We start from the raw sequence: 21005 nt of genomic DNA on the forward strand, positions 1-21005 counted from the left end.
GATAGTTCGGTTTAAACTGCATGTGCTAGTTGGAAAGAGTGCCTTCCCTGAGCCCTGTAATTTAGGCATCAGTTGCTGGGAAAAAAACAGGAAATACCTCTGTCTTCATCTCTTATTTTAAATGTCAATATCAGCACTCAGACCAATCCAGTGAAAGCAAGAGAGCGAGTGTTTCCTTTTGGTTTAACCTTCGGATTGTTAATTTATGGTCAACATTGAAGCAATGGGTTATTTTTCTGGAGACACAAGAAGTGAGGTAGGTGGCACGATAACAATTGAAGGCAGGGCTATTTTAGGCTATTCAGAAATCTAGGATGTTCTTCTCCTCTTGGCAACAGGGTCTCTCCGCCAATTTTTGGCCCAGTCTTCTCCTGGAAAAAATGAAGAGAGTTCTTTTAGAGCCTGACCTCCATTTCTTGTACTGGATACTAAAACAAGGTGAAATGATTGAGTTTGAAAGCAGTCTTGCTGATTACTTACTTTTAGCATTCCATCCCTTTCCCATTTGAAGAGGCCACAATTACTGAAATAAAAGAGGAGTGTGAATTAGTAATATGATGTGTCTACACTGGGACTTTGGTCTATTCCAGTGGTTCCCAGACTTTTTTGGCCTACCGCCCCCTTTCCAGAAAAAATATTACTTAGCCCCCTGGAAATTAATTTTTTAAAAAATTTAATAGCAATTAATAGGAAAGATAAATGCACCTGTGGCCATCACCACCTCCCTGGATCGCTGCAGCACCCACCAGGGGTGGCAGCGCCCACTTTGGGAATCACTGGTCTATACCAATTTATAACAAAAAAGAACCCACACTAAAACATACCTGGCAAATGGTCAGCCAATCCTTGCTTAGAGTTCTTAAATGAAGGGCCTCCCATAGCAGTCCTCGGAATATAAGGAAGTTTCCCTATAACTTCTATCCCTGTTCCTAGTCCTATCTTGGGGGGGAGGCACCAGGCAATTCTAACCCTTCTTCAGAAGACAGCACATTCTACTGAGTCTTTTCTATTTCTGGCGAAACATCGACAGTTCCTTCAGCCAATCCTTATGTAATAATGGGATTGCTGGCCTTCCCTGTAGATTGACCTCTTTTAGACATTCTTCAGTTTATCAAAGCCCTTCCTAAACTGTGGCACCCAGAGCCAAATATACTTCTTCAGATGTGGTATAACTGCAACAGAGTACAGTGGGATGATCTCATTTATCTCACTCCTAAATCCAAATCCAAATCCAATCACATTCACTTTCTTGGCTTTTATCACACTATGGGCTAATATTAATTAATCTTGCAGCACTACAAAAGGTTTCAAGGTGCCTTCCCATAGAGCCAATTATTATGAAATCCAAATTGGGGGCAGCTAGGAGGCTCAGTGGATAGAGCCAGATCTAGAGAGGGGAAGTCCTGGGTTCAAATTTGACCTCAGACACTTCCTAATTGTGTGATCCTAGGCAAATCAATCAATCCTCATTGCCTAGCCCATATTGCTCTTCTGCTTTGAAACCAGTATTGATTCTAAGACAGAAGGGTTCTGTTTACTTTCAGCTCTAAATCTATGTCCTAAGATCCACATCTTCCCTTCTCTCCTAAAAAAGATCCTGCTCCCTGGAAACAAACATGTCCATATGCTCTTGTGTTTGAGAGTCTGGAGTACTGTTTTTTCCTCAGAATAGAGAAATTATTATTAGCTGACACTATAGTTTTACATTAAAACACATACAAGATGCCATAATTTTCAGAAATCATTTTGGGAGAGTAAAGGTCAGGATCTTTTTATAAAGGTCCTTTATCTTAAGCATTTTATTCATCAATCTATATATCTAAAAACTAATTTCAAAATTTTCACTATCAGGGGAAAGAGGCCTACAATTCTGTATCACTGCCTACTCAACTCTGGTATTGGTCCTAAGCATTAGCAGAAACTGCAATTTAAAAATTAGCATTATCCCCCTCTGCCTCACCAAGAAAACCATCATAAAATAAACAAAACAGAAATTAAAAAGCTATTCCTCACACAATAGTTCTGATTGCATCTAGGTAACATTATGGAACAATTTAAGCTTTAGTGTTAACATATAAAAGTAGGGACCCTGGCAAACCACCTACCTGCAGTGCTTCTGAGGTAGCCTGTCAAGAGAAATGGTTCTGTTTCCACAGGGACACTTGAAAAACCGCTTTATGCCATCATGCCAATGGTAATCGTGGTTCTCACTGGTGCATGTCTCCAACAACTTGAAATGGGTATAGTTGCACTGCACAAAATCCACACGGCATTGTTTAAACCAAGGGCTTAAAAATAATAATGATAATATAATAATTTTGTGTATATTTGCCAATTATTTGTGTCCAACTCTCTGTGACCCTGTGGACCATACACAGCACACCAGGTCCCTCTATCTGCCATTATCTTTAATGTCTGTCCAAATTCACGGTCACTGTTTCTATGACACTAACTCTCCATCTCATCCTCTGTTGTCATCTTTTCTTTTTTATTTCACTCTTTCCCACTACCAAGGTCTTTCCCAATGAGTCCCATCTTCTCATTATGTGCTCAAAGTATTTAGCTTCAGCTTTAGTATTTGACCTTCCAGGGAATATATATTATATTATATTATATTATATTATATTATATTATATATGCATATATATATAAAGTATAGTAGTAGCTACACATACTTTTAAAGTATATAGTTTTTATCTATATAATACATATAATATAGCAGCAGCATATAGTAGTAGCATAGTAAAGCTACCTATCTATATCCAGAGTGTTTTACGGTTTGCAAATCATTTTCCATAGAGTAACACATTTCGCCCCTCACAACTGTCATGTAAAAAGTTCCCAGACGGGTGGTGCTTGGCCTCAAATTTCGGCTAGAGGCAGATTTAGACTCCATGTAGGTTACAGCTGGTTAATGATCAGCTCTATCTTATGAGCCGGTGGTTTGTTCAAGAGATTTTTGTTCCGGTTCAAACTGGATGAAATGGCCTCTGACAACTGGCCATTTGACTAATGAACATACAGTACAACTAAAAACCCCAGAAAGCTTTGAATGAACTCTTTTCTTGTTATATATAAGACTTTACATTTATTCCTATTAGTTGCAACCATCTTGACCTTTCTCAATTACAACTATCCCCTGGGATATCTTTTTGTCATGCCTCGTCCAATTTCTTCTATTCCATGAAGACCAACAGAAATGGTATATACACAAGATTTAGTGATGGCTTTTACAAGAATAAGGGACAGCTAGGTGGTATAATGAAAAGAGAGCTCCAGGACTGGAGTGAGTGAAATCTCCATTCGAATCTGGCCTCAGATACTTGCTAAGCTGAGTGACTCCATAACCTAGTCACTATCCTTATTTGCCTCTGTTCCTCATCCGTGAAATGGGGACACACTGGAGAAGGAAATGACAAACTGTTCTAGTATCTTTGCCAAGAAAACCCCATGAACAAAAGTCTAAGGGGTCATAGAGCTGAAAAAAAAACTGAATGACTGAACAGCAACAGCAGTCACCAAAAACAAACAAATAATTCGTGCCCTCAACAATATGTCTTTGTGTCAGGCATTTTGACCTTGGCCTCCAGAGTGCAGAATTAGTGAGTTTGGGGCTTGTTTGTGAAAGAGCTCTCTATGTAATAGCTCAAGGGCATCCTTACATGGAATCATCCTGCTGCCCAAAGTCAGCTACTAAACTTTTCTATCCCATCCTCCTGAACTTCTTTCTCTGTCTTGATGGCATAGTTCGTTATGCTCCATTACCACCAGTTCTACAGGATTTCTAATGGTTTTTCAAGTAGTGGGGTTTCCTTTTAGATGTCTTTTCAATGATAGTTATGAACTTTGGGCTATGTTGTTCTCTGCTTATTTTGAACTACATCAATTCGTAAGTCTTCCCATGTTTCCAAACTCCTTATATTTGCTATGCCTTACTGCATAATGTTGTTTCATTACACTAATAAAGGGTTTTCAGCCATTCCCCCCAAATGGGCACCCACTATGTTTCAATCTTTGCTCTCTCAGAGAATGCTGCTTTACAATGAACAGGGTGGACATTTATTTCTCTCTCTCTGATGGTCTTTGGGTATATATTAGTCAAAGGCCACAGGCAGTTTCTTGACTTTTCTGTCTCTATGCAGAATGGTTGAACAGCTTCACAGTTCTATCAAGAATGCATCGGTGGCTCCATCCTTCCACAGTCCCCTGGAACAATGACTGTTCAATCTTTTGGTCATTTGTGTCCATGTTTGAGGTAAAAACTCAGTCATTTAAATTTGCACTTTTCTTACTTTAGTAATTCGGAGCATATTTTCAAGTAATTATAATTTATAATTCTGAAAACTATTTGTTCCTATGCTTTGGACACTTATCAAGTGACTCAATTTTAACCACAATAGTTAAAATAAAGGCACAGGATGACAAATTTTCCCCAGATCAGTGAAGTCTTTGGGAACCATTATTATGAAATGAATTTTGGACTTTAAAGATGCAAATCATCCTGGAATGCTCTACCATGTTGTAACAGCAAGAGTTCATCTAAGGGAAAAGAAATAATGAATTTTATTCTCCCAAAATTGTAGCTCAAACAAGGAAAACAGAAATTTTACCTTTACTGTAAATTAGGCAAAACCAAACTTACTCAAGGGAAAACAATTCTTAGCCTTTTGTGAGCATTTTGGTTTCAAGACCAATGAAACCAGACACACCTCCAAGAATTCTGCCATCTGTTGGGACTCTGCAGTTCAGGGATGGTTCAGGGTCTGGTGCTGTCAGTCCTGATCCGGAACATAAGCTATGCGGGCCCCGGGAAACCCCCCCATGCTTACCGTTTTGCATGTTACCACTCGGCATTTCACTTCCTTGATAGATTTCATTTTTTCTTCCATTTGTTCTTTTTTCACCAGGGGTTCAAAATAACGTTCTTGTAGGTCTGCCTCGGCCTGGAAGGGCAGAGTTGAAAGGCTGTCATACAGGTGCTCTGAACGTGTGACACCAGACAATTCCTTTGAAAAATGCCCCCAAAGCTCAAACAGCATGGCCCAAACCTCCATGACACCCTGCACATACGGAATCAATGTTTTGGGGAAAAAAACCCTTCAGAATGGGAGGAGGCATAAACAGGAAGAGGAGAATAAGGAGAATGGGTGATCTCTCCCGACATGGCTAAACAGTAGTTCTCAGGAAGAGCGAGGCGGTACACGGAGGGGTTCAAGCAGCAGCAAAGAAAGGGGAAATGCCGGTTCCTTGTGGAAGGGGGTCTCGCTAAAGAACTCTCTTGGGGCAGTCCACATTGGGCAGCAGGAACTGCGGGATGGGTCTCCTCTGTAGGGATCGGTGCTCAAAGGGACTGACCATTCCCTCTGAGAATCTGCGGGCCTCCAGAGGAGGAGGAAACAGCTATAATATCCCTCTTGGGGATAAGAGGGAAGGGTTGAAAAAAAGGCCAACAGGCCCCCCCCACCCCCACCCCCGGCTAAAGGCATGTAGAGGAATCGGGTGAGTGGCGGGCTCTTACCTGCTTTAGCACCCCCGTGTGCTTGGACCTCGCTCTGAGGACTTTCTGGAACTCCTCCGACTCCAGGTAGGCCAGCTGCTCCCGGCGCTTCTTTTGGGCAGGTTCTAGTTCATCTTCAGCTACACAAAGAGGAAAACTTCACTTTCCAGCACTCGGTTCGGGCTGGTTTCTTACCTACGCTAGGCACCTCCCGGCTCTGAAATCTCTTGAGCGAGTCACTAACTGCCCTGGGCATCAGTCTCCTCATTTGTAACATGGATACAGTGACATTTGCACCCTTCACCTCCCAGGACAGTCATGAGGAAAGCACTTCTTGTTATGGAAACACTGATACCAGATTATTTCCAAATATGCCCTAAAACTATTCTCTTATTAAGGGCAATTTTGACCTGGAAAACAGTGGGCAGGGAGGGGAACTAGGGCTCCAGCAATCTCACCAGATGTCTTAAGCTTCCGAAAGATGAAAAGTAACATAAAATGCCACTTATGACTTAAAAACCATCAACACACATTTATTAAGAGGCAACCAGGTGCCAGGAACCAGAGATGCAAAGACAAAAATTGAGTCCCTACTCCAAAGGACTTTACATATTGTCTTATAGTTTAAAAAATTTAAAAAAAAATATATATATATATGAATGAAATAAGTATAAGATAACTTTTGGAGAGGAGGCACTGGCAGCTGGTGGAATCGGGAAAGCCCTGCTCTAGAGGGGAGCCCTGGAGCCGAGCTCTGAGGAATCTAGGCATTCCGACAGGTGGAGGTGAGAAGAAAGTAGAGACCAAGCATGAAAAACAGGCTCAGTGAAGAGGATGGGAGATGGAATGTTATTTGTGAGAAACAGCAAGAAGCTGTGGTCCTACGGAAAGAGCATGCCTCCTCGAGTCAAAGGGAGCCAGGTTTCAATCTTCTTCCTGTCCTTATTCTATTATCGCTTTCTCCGTCTGTGACCTTGGGCAAATCACTGAGTGAGCTTCTTGGGTCTCCCAGCGTAAATTAAGGGAGTCCAACCGGATGGCCTCTGATGTCTTTTCTAGTTCCAATTCCATGACCTAGTCAAATCCCTTTTGCCCCATAGTTGTCCTGAGAGCTGATTTGTGGTAGTAAACAATTGATATTCTTTTCTACAAAGGTTCACTTTAAACAGCATGGCTTAGTTCAGAATTATGACAGAAAACAAGAGACATAGATTGCTTCTCTCTCTCTGAGAGGCCTTCGGATTAATATATCAAATATAGAATATAAGCTACTCTTAGTTTACATAAAAATTAGGCCTAAAAAGGCATCAGTACAATGATAAAAATTCAATTCAGGTCTCACAGAAAAAACCTACATGGCACTATCCAATTAGAAGGGTAGTTTAGGAAGAACTTTGGGCTAATTCAGTCATTATATAAGCAGAGTAAACAACATGGACTGAGTGGAGAGGATGCTGTTGATCAACTGAGGAACATTTTCAGAACCATCTTACTTTGGAAAAGTATTTTCTTTGGCCCACTTTTCTTCACCCACTATACAGTTTTCATTTATTCTACCTTGTGATGATGAGGTGCTTTTCTCTACACGCTCTGCTATCTCCAAGACACTCTGAAGGTCACTTTGCTTCCTTTTAATACAGTTTGGATCTGTTTTTGTGAGGACCTGGCCTTTGGCTCGTAACTTGGCAATAGCTGTTAACTAGAAAAAGAAGAGAGAGATGTATTCATTTTTCCACCTTTCTAAGTACAATTGAAGCAAGACATTATTCTGAACATCACTAAATACAGATACAATCTTAGGATAGGGATTAAAAAAACAACAAACCCTTACCTTCCATCTCAGAATCAGCACTGCATATTGGTTCCAAGGCAGGAGAACAGTAAGGGCTAGGTAAATGTGGGCTAAGGACTTGCCCAGGGTCACACAGCTAGGAAGTTATCTGAGGCCAGATTTGAACCTAGGACCTTCCATCTCTATGCCTAGCTCTTATTCCACTGAGCCAGCTAGCTGTCTCCACAATTGACTCATTCCTACTTGTTTTTCTGATTTGATAACCTCTGGCATTGTGAATGGAGGTTTCCCTACATAAACAGAACATGTTTTGACCTTAGCAGAAATAATAAAGATTAAGTTTATTCAAGCACAGACAAAAAATAAAAAGATAAGACTGATAAGAGAGCTAGTCAATACCCACTTCTCCCTGTCCATACAACTTAGCCTTCTTCCCTTGCCTCAGATTAGCTATAGGTTAGTATGAAGCACAAATATCAGAGATGGAAAAGATCCTAGCAATTGATCCAGAAGTCATCTGACCCAACTTGTTCTTGGACAAGAATCCATTCTGCAACATGCTGACAAGCATCCAGCCTTTTCTTGAAAGTCTCCAGTAAGGAAGAATCCAGTGCATTTATGATATTCCAGGTGTGATCTGACCATCTATCCTCGGACACTGTGCCTCTCTCACTTGTGGGGCTGAGATGAGGAAACACTAACAATTTTGGAAATCAGGAAAGGCCTCTTATGGAAAGTGGTTTTCGAACTAGGTCTTAAAGTGGGTTAAGAGATTTAAAATAGCAGAGGTAAAGAAAGAAAACTTTCCAAGATAGGAGTGGAGACAGATATAGCCCTGCACCAAGTCATGGAGAAGGACTGATACATTAGGAAATGTACATGATGCAAAAATAAAAAGAAGAAATATTATGTAACCAGACTGAAAAAACACATCAGAGCCAGCCTGTAAAGGGGTTTAAATGGCAAACAGACGGTTCCATTTTGTACTACAGAAAAGGACTAACTAGAGATTTTTTAGAAGGTCAGATATGTACTTTAGGAAAATCAATTTTGTAGCCCTGTAGAAGACAGACTGGAGAAGGGAGTAGCTGGAGACCATAGCAATAAGAATGCAACAAATATTGTCCCATCCAAATGTCTGTGTAAAACAACGAGCCATGAGCCTCTAAAAGTTGTGAAGGCACTCCAGTTTGTTGGGTTGTCCTGCTTCGGGTAACCCCCTGGGTTGCAGATTAAATGAGATCCATATCAGCTCTTACTTGGATGTCCTCAGGCTAAACAATTAGATCTGGGAGTGGAACAACCATGACAAAACACTGGTAAAAAACAAGCAGGAGAAATAGCTGGGTGTGCTATTGTGTATATGCATAGGTGGGTACATGTGAAGCATACCAGATATAAAATGGCACCCCAACACTGACTCTTAATTTGGAAAGTCACCCCTACAAAGCCCTGGATGTGTATTGCTATGCAATGAAGGTAAATGCCAACATGTCATTACGGCACAAGAGCCCAAACCTGTGCTGGCAGTGTCATGCTATGACCTTGGCCTGAGGAATCCAACTCTCAAGAGTTAGAAGGAACTGGAGAGGACAAAACTCTCCTCCATGACATATCCTCAAAGTGGTCATCCAGTGTTTGTCAGAGGAGGCAATCCACCCCGGCTTTAGGGAGCTCTAACCGCTAACATGCTTTTCCTTCTACTTAAAGACGTTCCAGGTCAGCTGTGCAGGGACAGACAGAGAAATTCCAATCCTTCTTCCCTACAATGGCATTTTGGTTATCACATATTTAAGTCTTTCATTTCCCATGCTAAAGAGACTCAGTTTTTTTTTTAAAGACTCACACATGGCATACTCTGAGGCTCTTCTTTCTTTCTGGTAGAGCTGGATTATCTGTCTAATAGTTCAGCCTGAGATTACATTAGGTTTTTGGCTGCTATCTCCCACTATCAACTCATATTGAGTTTGAAATCCACTTGACCCCTAGATTGTATAGATGACCTGTTTAGATTCATCTTTCACCTCTTGCTTAAGAAAATGGTTCAAACAGTTATGAAACTTTATAATTATTCCTATTAACATCCTTCTTAGTAACTCTGGACCAGTATTCCAGCCCTGCCATGCAAGATCTTACTGGATTCTAACTTTAGAATCTAACATATTAGCAATTCCTCCAAAGTCTGTATCATCTGTGAATGATTGTGCTATATATGCCCTCAACTAAATAATTGATAAAAATCACAACATCAGACACACAGAGGAGATTTTCACTGGAAATCTTCTAATTAAACATCAAAACATTAATGACTTCTCTTGGGATCCAACTATTCAACCACTTTCAAATCCACCCAATTATACTATTACATGGCCCTTATCTTTCAATCTTGTCCACCAGAATAACATGGAAGACTTTAAGAAATGCTCTCCTAAAAAGCTACATAAACCACATATATCTTTCCTCTGACCTACCAGTTTAACGCCAGTGAAACAGTAGACTACTCTGCTATAACCGATTCTTGATGAAACTATGCTGGCCACTTATGATTTTTTTCCCTAGATGTTCATATCTCTTTAATAATGTTCTAAAACCTGGAAAGGCTTATATGATCTGATACAAAGTGCAATAAGCAGATCACCAGGAGAACACTGCATATTTGTATACAGTAACAGTGATATTCTATGATGATCGATTGTGAATGACTTAGCTACTATGAGCCATACAATAATCTAAGATAATTCCATAGCACTCATGATGAAAAATGTGATCCATTCCAGAGAAAGCCCAATGGAGTCTGAAGATTGAAGAATAATTTTTACTTTCTTTATTTTTCTTGTCATTTTTTAAAATCTGGGTTTCCTTTCATCACATGTCTTAATATGGAAATGTTTTGCTTGACTGCACATGTGTAATCTATATCAAATTGCTTGCTTTCTCAGAGGGGACAGGAGAGGGAGAGAATATGGAACTCAAAATTATTAAAAATAATTTATAGATGTGATTGGAAAATGATGTTTTAGAATTTTGCCAGAAATTAAAATAACAAGGCAATATCTGTCTTTCTCCAATTCTGGAGTAATCTCCAAGCTTTATTTTTTTTAAAAAATCATCTTTCAAAGACACCTGGTAATGTTTCATAATCACCAGTTCTTTCAATACTCTAAAATGCAATTAGTGGGGTCGCAACTTGAGAACTCAAAGACAATTAAGAAGCTAAGTCCAAACTCATTTTACAGATGAAGAAACTGATGCACAGAAATTTAGTGATTTGACAAGTGGCAGAGGTAAAATTTGAATCCAAGTCCTCTAACTCTGAAACCATTGCTCTTTCCATTGTACTGATTCAGATTATGGTGATCAATAAGATGCCATAGCTTCTTCATTCCCCATTAACTCTCCAAAAACTCCTAAAGTTAGGTAATCATATGGCTAATAGTAAAAAGTCCCAAAGGGCAACAGCCTTGTGAAGTAACAGTGGAGAATACTAATACTAAGACTTATTAAGCAGCCTACCTTTGGTTGGATACCCTATTTGACCCATTAGCTTATACTTTGGGATTCACTCGGCAATTTCTCTGCTGGCGAAGTCTCTGCCAGCATATATGAAGAGAAGAAGGAGGTATAAAAGGTAGTGTTTGCAGGGACGAAATCATGCTCTGCCCTGGATTGATACCTAGCTTAGGAAACTCCAAGGAAGCAGAAATTCTGCCATATCCTTCTTCCCAACAGTTTGCAAAATGTGATAGGCACTGACTCAGCTCAACAAAAGAACTAAAGAATGCAAGGAACTGGATCAGGGATCCAGTAGGTCTAAAGGAAAGGGAATTGACACACAGTTAGGGCCGGTCCTGTCCACCCAGAAATTACCTAGGGTAGTAAAATGTGAATTGACCAAATGGAGGAATCAGGGGAAAGAATTAGATAACCAGGGGAAGAAAAAAGAATCAACAAAGGAAAGGAATCAGTAAATGAGAAACAAGGAAATAGAAGGAGGGAAAAAGCAATCAACAAGAAAAATACTATAATCAGAAGGGAAGATGACTAATAAGATATCTAAAAAATTACAAATACCTCTAAAATAACTATTTCAAGAGAAAATATTGAACCAACAGCTGACAAAATACAGGACTCTAGATTTCCAAAAGAACATGGAACCACAACAAGATGTTTCATAATGGTTCAAGAGAAATCAGATCCTTGAAAGAATTTAAATGAGAATAAATGGCAGAATTTATGACTGGCACAGTAAAGTAGAAAAACTTGAATCTCCGGGGGGGAATTTCTCCAAAGAAGCAAAAGCAAGAACTTACTGGGAATATAAATATACTTACCTTAAGAACAATCTGGAAGAAGAGGAAAAAAGCAAAAAAGCTATGTTAAAAGAACGTATCTATAGCAATTAAGCATAAGACACAAACTGCAAAAGAACATGACAAGTCAAAAAGCCTTAAAGCAAGAAATAAGAAAATTGCCCCAAAATTCTGACTACAGAAAAACAAAGCACCAGTTAAAAGAATCCATAGATCACTACCAGAAAAATACTTCATGTTTCAAATTCTAAGAAATAAAAGAGGTTAAATGTAAAATTCTGGTGGCTAACAACAAATTCTGCAAGTAGTCAAGAGAAAGACTGAAATATAAAAGAAAGGAATTCTAATAAATTCTAATGTACCCACCAGAAGATAGGAATCAGAATGGAATAATATATTAAGAAAAGCAAAAGAGCTCAAGATGAAACCTAAAAAGACAAGCCCTGCAAATCTAAAGCCAAATGATCCATGAAAAAGACAAATGTTTGAAATATTCTTGCAAAAAAAAAAAAAAAAAGAAACAGACAAGGATTTGACTTGTGAACACTTCTAACAACAGAAATATAAGGTAAATATATACAACCACCTAGAAAAGAACAAATAAAATAAATCATGCCATTTCCAGAGACTATTAAAAAAATGGGGCAGAGGAAGTATCTTAAAAAAAAAACCCAACAATGGATAGATTAGAGATTTCTTTCTCAAAGTACACAAAGAGATAAATGTTAAAGCAGAATTTAAGGAAAGGAGAAGTGACAATGGAGGAATAGGCCTGAAACACCATGGATTAAATCTTGACACCCTGCCCAACAAGTAAATCAATGTATTTTATGATTATATTTGCAGAAGAGAAAGTACATAAAGCTGCAGTGAAGAGGTAAAAGATGATGAGTGTTGATGTCACCTAATCAAGTCCAAGGAAAAAAACAAAAAGAAAATAACTCCTGCTGCCTCTCAGCAAAAGGTGGTATAGGTGAATAGGTGAAGTGTCAAAGGGAAGGACTGAAACAAGATGAAACAAAGCAGAAGATATTGGCAGTGGCGTGGCTGGGGTTCTTCTGAAGAATATTCCCATGATGGGGAGAGAAGCATTGTGTATAGGGAGAGGTGTGGACCTTATAGGGTCTAATCTGCAGGGATTAGGCCCCCAAGGAGACCACTCACTACCCTTGGGAGTATTATGCCTCCATTGACCTTAGAAGAAGGGAAATCAAGAGCTATAGAAGGCAAATGGAGAAAGATGCAAGGGCATGGACCCAGAGAGGAGATTATTCACAAATAAAAAGAGAATCAGCATGGGGAAGGCAGAGGGTAGAACTGGACTGAACAATGTGGGATGTAGGGAAACTTCTACCATACAGTAATACTTCCATTCTCATTACTCCCTATGGGAATTGATGCATTTGTAATTATTCTATCTCTGGTCCATAATTCTTCTTTTGTGTTGTTGTTTTTTGGAGTGAGACATATCCAAAAATGGGGAGGAGTAAGAGCATTAACAGAATTTTGATAAATGAGGAACTCAAGCTTGGTACTTTGGAAGCTTTAATTCCATGACAAACACAAAGAGACTAAAGAAAGACTAAATAAATAAGTATCAAGGTCATGAATCAAATAATAAATTTTAGTATGGGCAGAAAATGATTAAGAAAAACCCACGGTAAAGTAACCCTTTATTAGAAAAAGGCAAAGAAAACTAGAGAAAAATCATTATATAAAAGGACTTGGCAGAAAGGAAAGGACAGATTTGGAATCAAGCACTTAAATGAAAAGGAAAAGATAGAGTAAAAGGGGGAGAACTAGATAACTAAAGGAAGAACACAGAATCAGCAAATTAAGTAAAACCCAAAGTAGGCAACAACATGACAAATAGGAAGGGGCAAGGGTTGAAGATGAGGAAAAGGGGAGCCTATGAGAATAGGGCTGCCCTCATGTAGATTAAGCAAAATAATTTTAGGGACAAAACATTATGTTAAAAGAAGGGCAACAAAAAACATAATCAAATCAACTGTGGCGGGCTGTGGGCTGCCTTTCAAAGTTCATTTGGGGTAGCTGACTTGAGTGGGGCAGCTGCTCTTTTTCTGTCTCCTTAATTTTCTTAACATTTCACTCTGGACTTGTTTTGTTTTCTCCTTCCCAGCCCACAGATCATACTCCTTGGCAGGAAAAAAAAAGATGGAAATGCTCTCTTTCCAACACCATCTATTACTACTCCATTCACCATGAAATGTAGTCACATAGACTCCGGTTTGATCTTTCTGCTTCCTTCAATACAACAACAAAAAGTCCCTCTGACCCCAATCTCTTTTGTTATCTTTAGCTTTCTTTACCAACCTTAGTTCACTTCTGAGATTTAGTTGGTTCTGGGACTATTTTTTTTAAACCCTTACCTTCTTCCGTCTTAGAATCCTTTCTGTGGATTGGTTTTAAGGCAGAAGAGCGGTAAGGGCTTGGCAATGGGAGTTGAATAACCTGCCCAGGGTCACACAGCTAGGAAGTATCTCAGGCCAGATTTGAACCCAGGACCTCCCATCTAGGACTGGCTCTCAATCCACTAAGCCACATCTGTGTCTATTTTTATAGAGCACTGTAGTCTACTAAAAAATAATATTGTAACGTTCTCTAATTACATGTAAAAAAACTCATTAAAATTTTTTAAACTCCAAATCCTCTCCTTCCTTCCCAATCTTCTTCCCTCATCTCATCTACACCAATAGTTAACAATCTGATATAGATTTTGTTTCTGACATCATGTAAAATATGTTTTTCCAATTAGTCATTTTGTGGAAGAGATTTCAAGCAGAAGGAAAAAAAGAAGTGAAATACAGTGTTTTGGTCTGTATTCAGACTCCATCTGTCCTTTCTCTGAAGGTAGATGGTATTTTTCATAAGTCCTTAGGATTATCTTAGCTCACTATATTACTGAGAATAATGAGGTCATTTACAGATGTTTATCAAAAAATGTTGCTGTTCAGTACAATGATCCAGGACAATTCTGAGGGACTTATGAAAAAGAATGCTATCCACATCCAGAGAAAGAACTGTAGCAGAAGGAATGCAGATGAAAACATATGATTTATCACTTGTTTATTTGAGATTATTCACTTATAAAAATGCATGATATGGAAATGTTTTGTATGATAATACATGTACAACCCAGGAAAAAAACACAATGTTCTGTTCTGCTCACTTCATTTTGCATCAGTTCATGTATGTCTTTCCAAAATGATCCCGCTTGTCATTTCTAACAGCACAATAGTATTCCAATACAATTATACATTACAATTTGTCCAGCTGTTCTCCAATTGATGGACGGCATCTCAAATTCTAATTCTTTGCTACCAAGAAATACAATATATATTTTTGTACAAATAGGTCCTTTTCTTCTAAAAAAAAGTTTTCTTTGGGATACAGACCAGTAGTATTATTGCTAGATCATAAGGTATACCCAGTTTTAGAGCCCTTTGAGAATAGTTTCAAATTGTTCTCCAGAATGGTTAGATCAGATCACAAATCCACCAAGAATGCATTAGTGCCCCAATTTTTCCCACATCCCCTCCAACATTTATCATTTTCTGTCACACTGGCCAATCTCATAGAAGTGAGGTTGTTTTAATTTGCATTTCTTTAATTAAGTGATTTAGAGCATTTTTTCATGACTATAGATGGCTTTGATTTCTTCATCTGAAAACTGACTATCCTTTGACCATTTATGAATGGGAGAATAACTAGTTTTTATAAATTTGACTTAGTTCTCTCTATATTTGAAAAATGAGACCTTTATTGGAGATACTTGGTGTAAAATATTTTCCTCAGTTTTCTTATGCAGTCCTTTTAAGTCATGTTCCTTTGCCTATCCTCACTAGCTTTCGTCTTTCCATACTATCAAAGTTATACAAAAGTTTCCTTTCTATTAAAAACATATAGAATATTTCCAGGAAATACAAATTGTGTGTGTGTGTGTGTGTGTGTGTGTGTGTGTGTGTGGTGTCACTTAAGTTTATTGAGAGTTTTTCATGTAAAAATAAAATGTAGCAAAAATTTTGAAAAATAGAGGGGTTGAGTGTTACTTGGTTTGTATCCCAAAGAGTTTAAAAACAAAAAGGGGAAGGACCTATATGCACAAAAATATTTAAAGCATCCTTTTGTGGGAACAAAGAATTAAACATAAGAGGACACCCATCAATTAAGGGATGATTGAATAAATTACACTATTAATGGAATACTATTGTAGTGCAAGAAATGCTGAACAACAGGGGGTCAGAAAAACCTGGTGAGACCTACATGAATTAAAGTAGAGTGATGTAAGCAGAACCAGGAGAATAGTGTACAAAGTGACGGGAATAATGCACAATGAACAATTATAAATAACTTAGCTATTCTCAGCAATTCAATGATCCAAAATAGTCCCAAAGGACTCATGATAAAGGACTCATCTGCTTCCAAAGGAGAGATGAGACTGAATCCAGACCAAAGCAAACTTTCTTCACTATTCCTAATTTTTGTTTGTTTCCTTCCACAAAAGGATTAATAGGAAAAATGTTTTACATGAATGTACATGTAAAATCTATATCAGATTGCTTACCATCTCAGTAGGAGGAGGGGGAAAAGGAGAGGAAGGGGGAGAATTTGAGACTCAAAATTCTTTTTAGAATGATGGAAACTGGGGGCATCTGGGTGGCTCAGTGGATTGAGAGCCAGGCTTAGAGATGGGAAGTCCTAGGTTCAAATTTGGCCTCAGACACTTCCCAGCTGTGTGACCCTGGGCAAGTCACTTAACCCCCATTGCCTAGCCCTTACTGCTCTTCTGCCTTAGAATCAATACATAGTATTGGTTCTAAGACAGAAGGTAAGGGTTAAAAAAAAAAAAAAGAATTGATGGAAACTGTTTTTACATGTAATTGGAGAAAAAATAAAAGAAAATTAAAACATAAAGGAAGGAAAATGTAGGAGTTGGACTAGATGATCTCAAAGGTCCTCCATGACTCTGTAGCCTATAACTCTTGAATATCATTAATCCTCCCAACCTGATTACAAAATAACAAGTAAAAAGATTGCAAAACATCTAAAAATGGACTGCTCTGTATTCATATAGAACTTGGTCAAAATACCAGATGAAATTTAAGTCTCTTATAATGTTAAACATATTAAGCAAAATACCTTCAAATACATCAAACCCTGGCTTCAGTTTAACATTCTTAGTAAACACGACATCTAACCTCAAAATTTCAGTTTTCAGATCTGTAAATAGGGATAAAGGTCCTGGTATTAGCTCTCATTCATTTGATCAAATGAGACAATGGAGAGGAACATATTGTATGATCATAGGGTGCAAGAGAAATGCCAACTCTTTTTTCAATTTTCTTCATTTCTAATCACTATCAATACATATTTATTCAGTGCCATAATGCAGCCTGAAGCTGGACATGCTACATTCACAATACAAACTCTAGTTTCAAGGGGGTATGCAGCAATTACCTTTTTAGTTTCTGCTAAAGCACTCAGCTTTGGTCCTGGTGGGGGGGATTCATCAAAGAAGAGGATATCATCTCCTTCTGAGAATCCTTTTCCAAGCCTGGGGGTCTGTGGACTGAGAGTTCTTTTCACCTTGACAAATTCTGCCCCTGGCCTTGGAGACTGAAAGGGGGACTTCCCTGAAGAAGGAGGTGAAGCAGGACTTTTGACTCCAGCTGTACTTTCAAGAAATCTTCAAAGAAACATGTGAGAACAAAATAAGTACATGCAAGGCTATGGAGAAACAGAATATATCCTAATATTCAAGAGTAGGAAGAATGAAGCATTAGCAATTCCCAGGTTAAAAAAAAAAAAAACTGACATCAAAACATTTTCCTCCATGGAGTGACTAATGTGAGGATGGGATTTGTACAAGGGGGATGGGACAAAAGGAGCCAGAGAAGGAGTTGCTGACAGTTGAGACCAGGGAGAATTCTGAGATTTTCTGAAGGAGAGGGAAGGAGAGGGAAGGAGAGGAGAGGTCTTCGTGTGGAGGACTGGGAGGAGAGAGGAGGAGGACATCCCAGCTGGGATCCAGTCCTAAGGGCTTCCTGTGGATCTTTCTTTGGAAACTGAAATCCTGATTCCCTGATCAAAGCCATTCCATTGCATCTCACCCATTAAGACTTAAGCCATAAAGTCAGCTAAGTTTTTGGACTCCATTTTGGGAACAATTCTCTTAGTCTCCTTCTTCCATTAACCAACTTTTCTGAGAGACCCCCATTCAGTCAAAACTTACAATTATAGAAAAGGATAGAAACAGAAAACTAGAAATAGAAACAGAAGGAGAAGGGGCAGAGGGAAGAAGCTTAGGAGTGGGAACCCCAAAAGTTTCCTCGTAAGTGACTGACCCCATAGAAGAGGGCACCCCAAAATCCCTCTGCCTTTCACCCCTTTCCCCAATCCCTGAATTGTGAATAATAAAAGCCATTCATCAGTCAGATAGCGTTCCAGAGTGCCTGAGAGACAAGGGAGAGGGGAACCACAGCTTGGTCTGGCTGCTTCCATGAAGCCAGACCACCTGCTGTGAAATTAACTGATCTAGGGGAGGTTTGTGTGAACCCTGTCCTTATTCAGAATCAGATTGGGGTACCACATACCTCAATTCTCTTAGTCTCCCCCATATAGGGAAACCTCTCCCCCAACTCCTGTGGGGTGACAAGACCATCCAGGTCACCCAGTTTTGGGGTAACATCTCCTTAAAGTCTCCCAGTGTATATTTGGCCCCAGGGGAGAGCTGGGAGACTCACCATACAGACTTTCTCTATCTCCCTTTCTATCAAACATTGGACACTAATAATTCATATTAGCATACAGAAGTCAACATTAGTTTCACCTTTTATTCTAGGGTTTAAATTCTTAATCCAAAATTATATTCCATTTGAGAAATTTATTTTTTCATGGAATTAAGCTGCATTTCACACAAATCTGAATTTTTTATTTTAAGATTATAGTATCATAGATTTAGAGCTAGAAGGGCATCAGTATTATCTAGAAGAGATGTCAAATATGTGACCACAACATTCCCATATATGGGTAGAACAAGATTAAAATGAAATTGGGAGGGCAGAGGTGGGGAATGGAGCACGGAGAGAAAGCCAGGCTTGGAGATGGGAGGACCTGGGTTCATATCTGGACTCAGATACTTCTTAGCTTTTTACTTAACCCCGTTTGCCTAGTAGCCCCTGTCCTTTTGTCTTGGAGTTGTTACTAAGAGTAAAGGTTTGAAAAAAAAAAGTAATTTGGGAGTACCTAACAAAAATAAATAAATACAACACAACATAGATAATATTACATTTTAAAACTAAGTCAGGATATGGCCTAGAGGTATCCCTATGTAAGGATTAGTGGTCCTGATTGTTATTTGAGTTTTGATGCCACTGATACAGAATATGGATTAGACTTGAGAGTCCTGAGATGTGGATTTCAGTTCCAGCTGGGCATGCTGGGTGATGCTGGACAAATCCCATAGCATTTTCTGCGTTGCAACCCCTTTCTCTCTCTATCCGATTAGAGGGAAGAGAGAACACATATGAAAAAACAGGCGGTCTTCAGTAGGAAAGTATTAATAATAGCTTCAATTGTGATTTTCTCTTCCCTCAGCTTTTTTCACCCACAAAATGAAATTACTTTGTTAGATCAACAACTAATGTATCCTATGTTAATTTACCTCAGGGCATAGGAACATGGACTGTCATTTGGACTTTAATAACTTAAAAGTCTAAAAAGCAACAACTCTCCAGTCAGACCTCAAAAAGCTAAACCTCTGTGAGCCAGAATAAGAATTAATGAGATAAGATTAACTGAATGCAGAACAGTGACTATTGTTATTACCGCTTCTGGATTTCTTCTGTTCTTTTTTTCCTCATTTCCAACATATGTTGCTTCTGTTGTTTCAGCAAAGCTGATGCAGGGATAGACTGGATGGGAGGACAAGGGTTTCCCAGAGTCCCTAAAACATAAACCCTCAATTAAGATTCATCCCACAGGTCCAAGGACCCACCTTAGAACATACAAAAGACCTTTGAAACATCTCTCACACCTGACCCTTCTCTATTTACATGTCTACCAGATCTCTATCTAGCCCATCTTACTCCTGAGCTTCAGTCCTAAACCATCCTTTTCAAACTGGATGTCCTTGATTCACGTTAATAATAACAACAGTGATTTATATAGGATAGCACCATTCATATGCCAGGCACTGTGCTAAGAAGCGGAGTATCCTCACTTTACAATTGAGGAAACTGCAGCAAACAAGAGGCTAACTGACTTGCCCCAAGGTCAGATGTATATTAAATGTCTGGAAGCTAAGTTTGAAATCTAGGCCTAATGCACCACAGCACCATCTATTGTAAACTTGGTATGTGTGAAACCAGAGTCGTTAGCTTCTTCTCTTTCAGACTTCCCCGTTCCTGTGGAAGGCAGCACCCGCATCCTTCCAGTGCCTCAGGTTCCTAATTTTAGTATTATTCTGGCTTCTTCTAACTCTCTCTTGCGTCATAGCCCATCAGTCGTCGGATCTTGTTATTTCTACCTTTATGGTATCTCTTCCATCTGATCCCTTCTGCCCTCTCCCAGCTGCCGCCGTATCCCCTCATAATTTTCCACCTAGATTATTACAACAGCTTCCCAACCGGTCTCCCTGCCTCAGAGGCATCACTTTAGTGGGGCCTACACATTACTGTCCAAATAATTATCCCAAAGAACAAATCTAACCATGTGACTCAACTGGGTAAAATATAAACTAACAGTAGGGGCAAAAAATATAAACTAACTTTTAAGCCTTTGGCAACCTGGCCCTATCCTATTTTTCCAGTTTCTATGGATATTAAGGACTCTTCCGCCTACACTAAGATCCTGGAACTCTGACCGTCTCTATTCTTCCTGTTCAGCACTCCATCTTACATCTTGGTGCCTTTGGACTGTTCATCCCCACCCGTGGAATGCGCTGCATCACTACCTCTGTTCGGGAATTCCTCTCTCCCCTTAAAATGCATCTTAGGTCCCATCTTCTATATGAAGCAGCTCTCTTCAACTGCCAATGCTTTCCTTCCTATTGGATTACTTTGTATGTATTTGTATTTACCTACTTTGTCTATTTTGTATTCATTAACTTTACGTGGCACTTAGTATCTTCCCTATTTGAAAGTTCACTGTGAGGGGGTATTGTTTTATTCTCTGTACTTATATTGCCAGTATCTAACACAATACCTGGCACATAGTAGGCAGTTAATCATTCTAATAAATACTTGTTGATTAAGGTACCTGGTGATTTGGATTTGGCCAAATGTTTTCTTAGGTTTCTTGCTCCAACTGTAGGCAAATCCATTAACTGTTTAAATTCCTCGGAACATGACAGATTCTTCTGTGGGAGTCCTGTAGGATGCAAAAA

General features: G+C 39.1%; 1 protein-coding gene across 1 annotated transcript in view; it reads right to left on the reverse strand.

The window, feature by feature from the left end:
* Positions 1–216: 216 nt before the first annotated feature.
* Positions 217–21005, reverse strand: part of MCM10 (minichromosome maintenance 10 replication initiation factor) — a 56971-nt gene continuing 36182 nt past the window's right edge. Inside the window, exons 12-20 of the mRNA XM_044679059.1 lie at positions 20879–20989; positions 19448–19565; positions 17078–17306; positions 7055–7196; positions 5519–5637; positions 4830–4943; positions 2106–2251; positions 481–523; positions 217–371 (exon numbers count right to left, since the gene is read on the reverse strand). Coding sequence (XP_044534994.1) covers positions 288–371; positions 481–523; positions 2106–2251; positions 4830–4943; positions 5519–5637; positions 7055–7196; positions 17078–17306; positions 19448–19565; positions 20879–20989 — 1106 coding nt within the window. The 3' untranslated portion in view covers positions 217–287. The remainder of the gene's footprint in view (positions 372–480; positions 524–2105; positions 2252–4829; positions 4944–5518; positions 5638–7054; positions 7197–17077; positions 17307–19447; positions 19566–20878; positions 20990–21005) is intronic.

The sequence above is a fragment of the Gracilinanus agilis genome, chromosome 5 (genome assembly GCF_016433145.1).
Source record: "Gracilinanus agilis isolate LMUSP501 chromosome 5, AgileGrace, whole genome shotgun sequence".
In the NCBI taxonomy this organism is placed as follows: Eukaryota; Metazoa; Chordata; class Mammalia; order Didelphimorphia; family Didelphidae; genus Gracilinanus; species Gracilinanus agilis.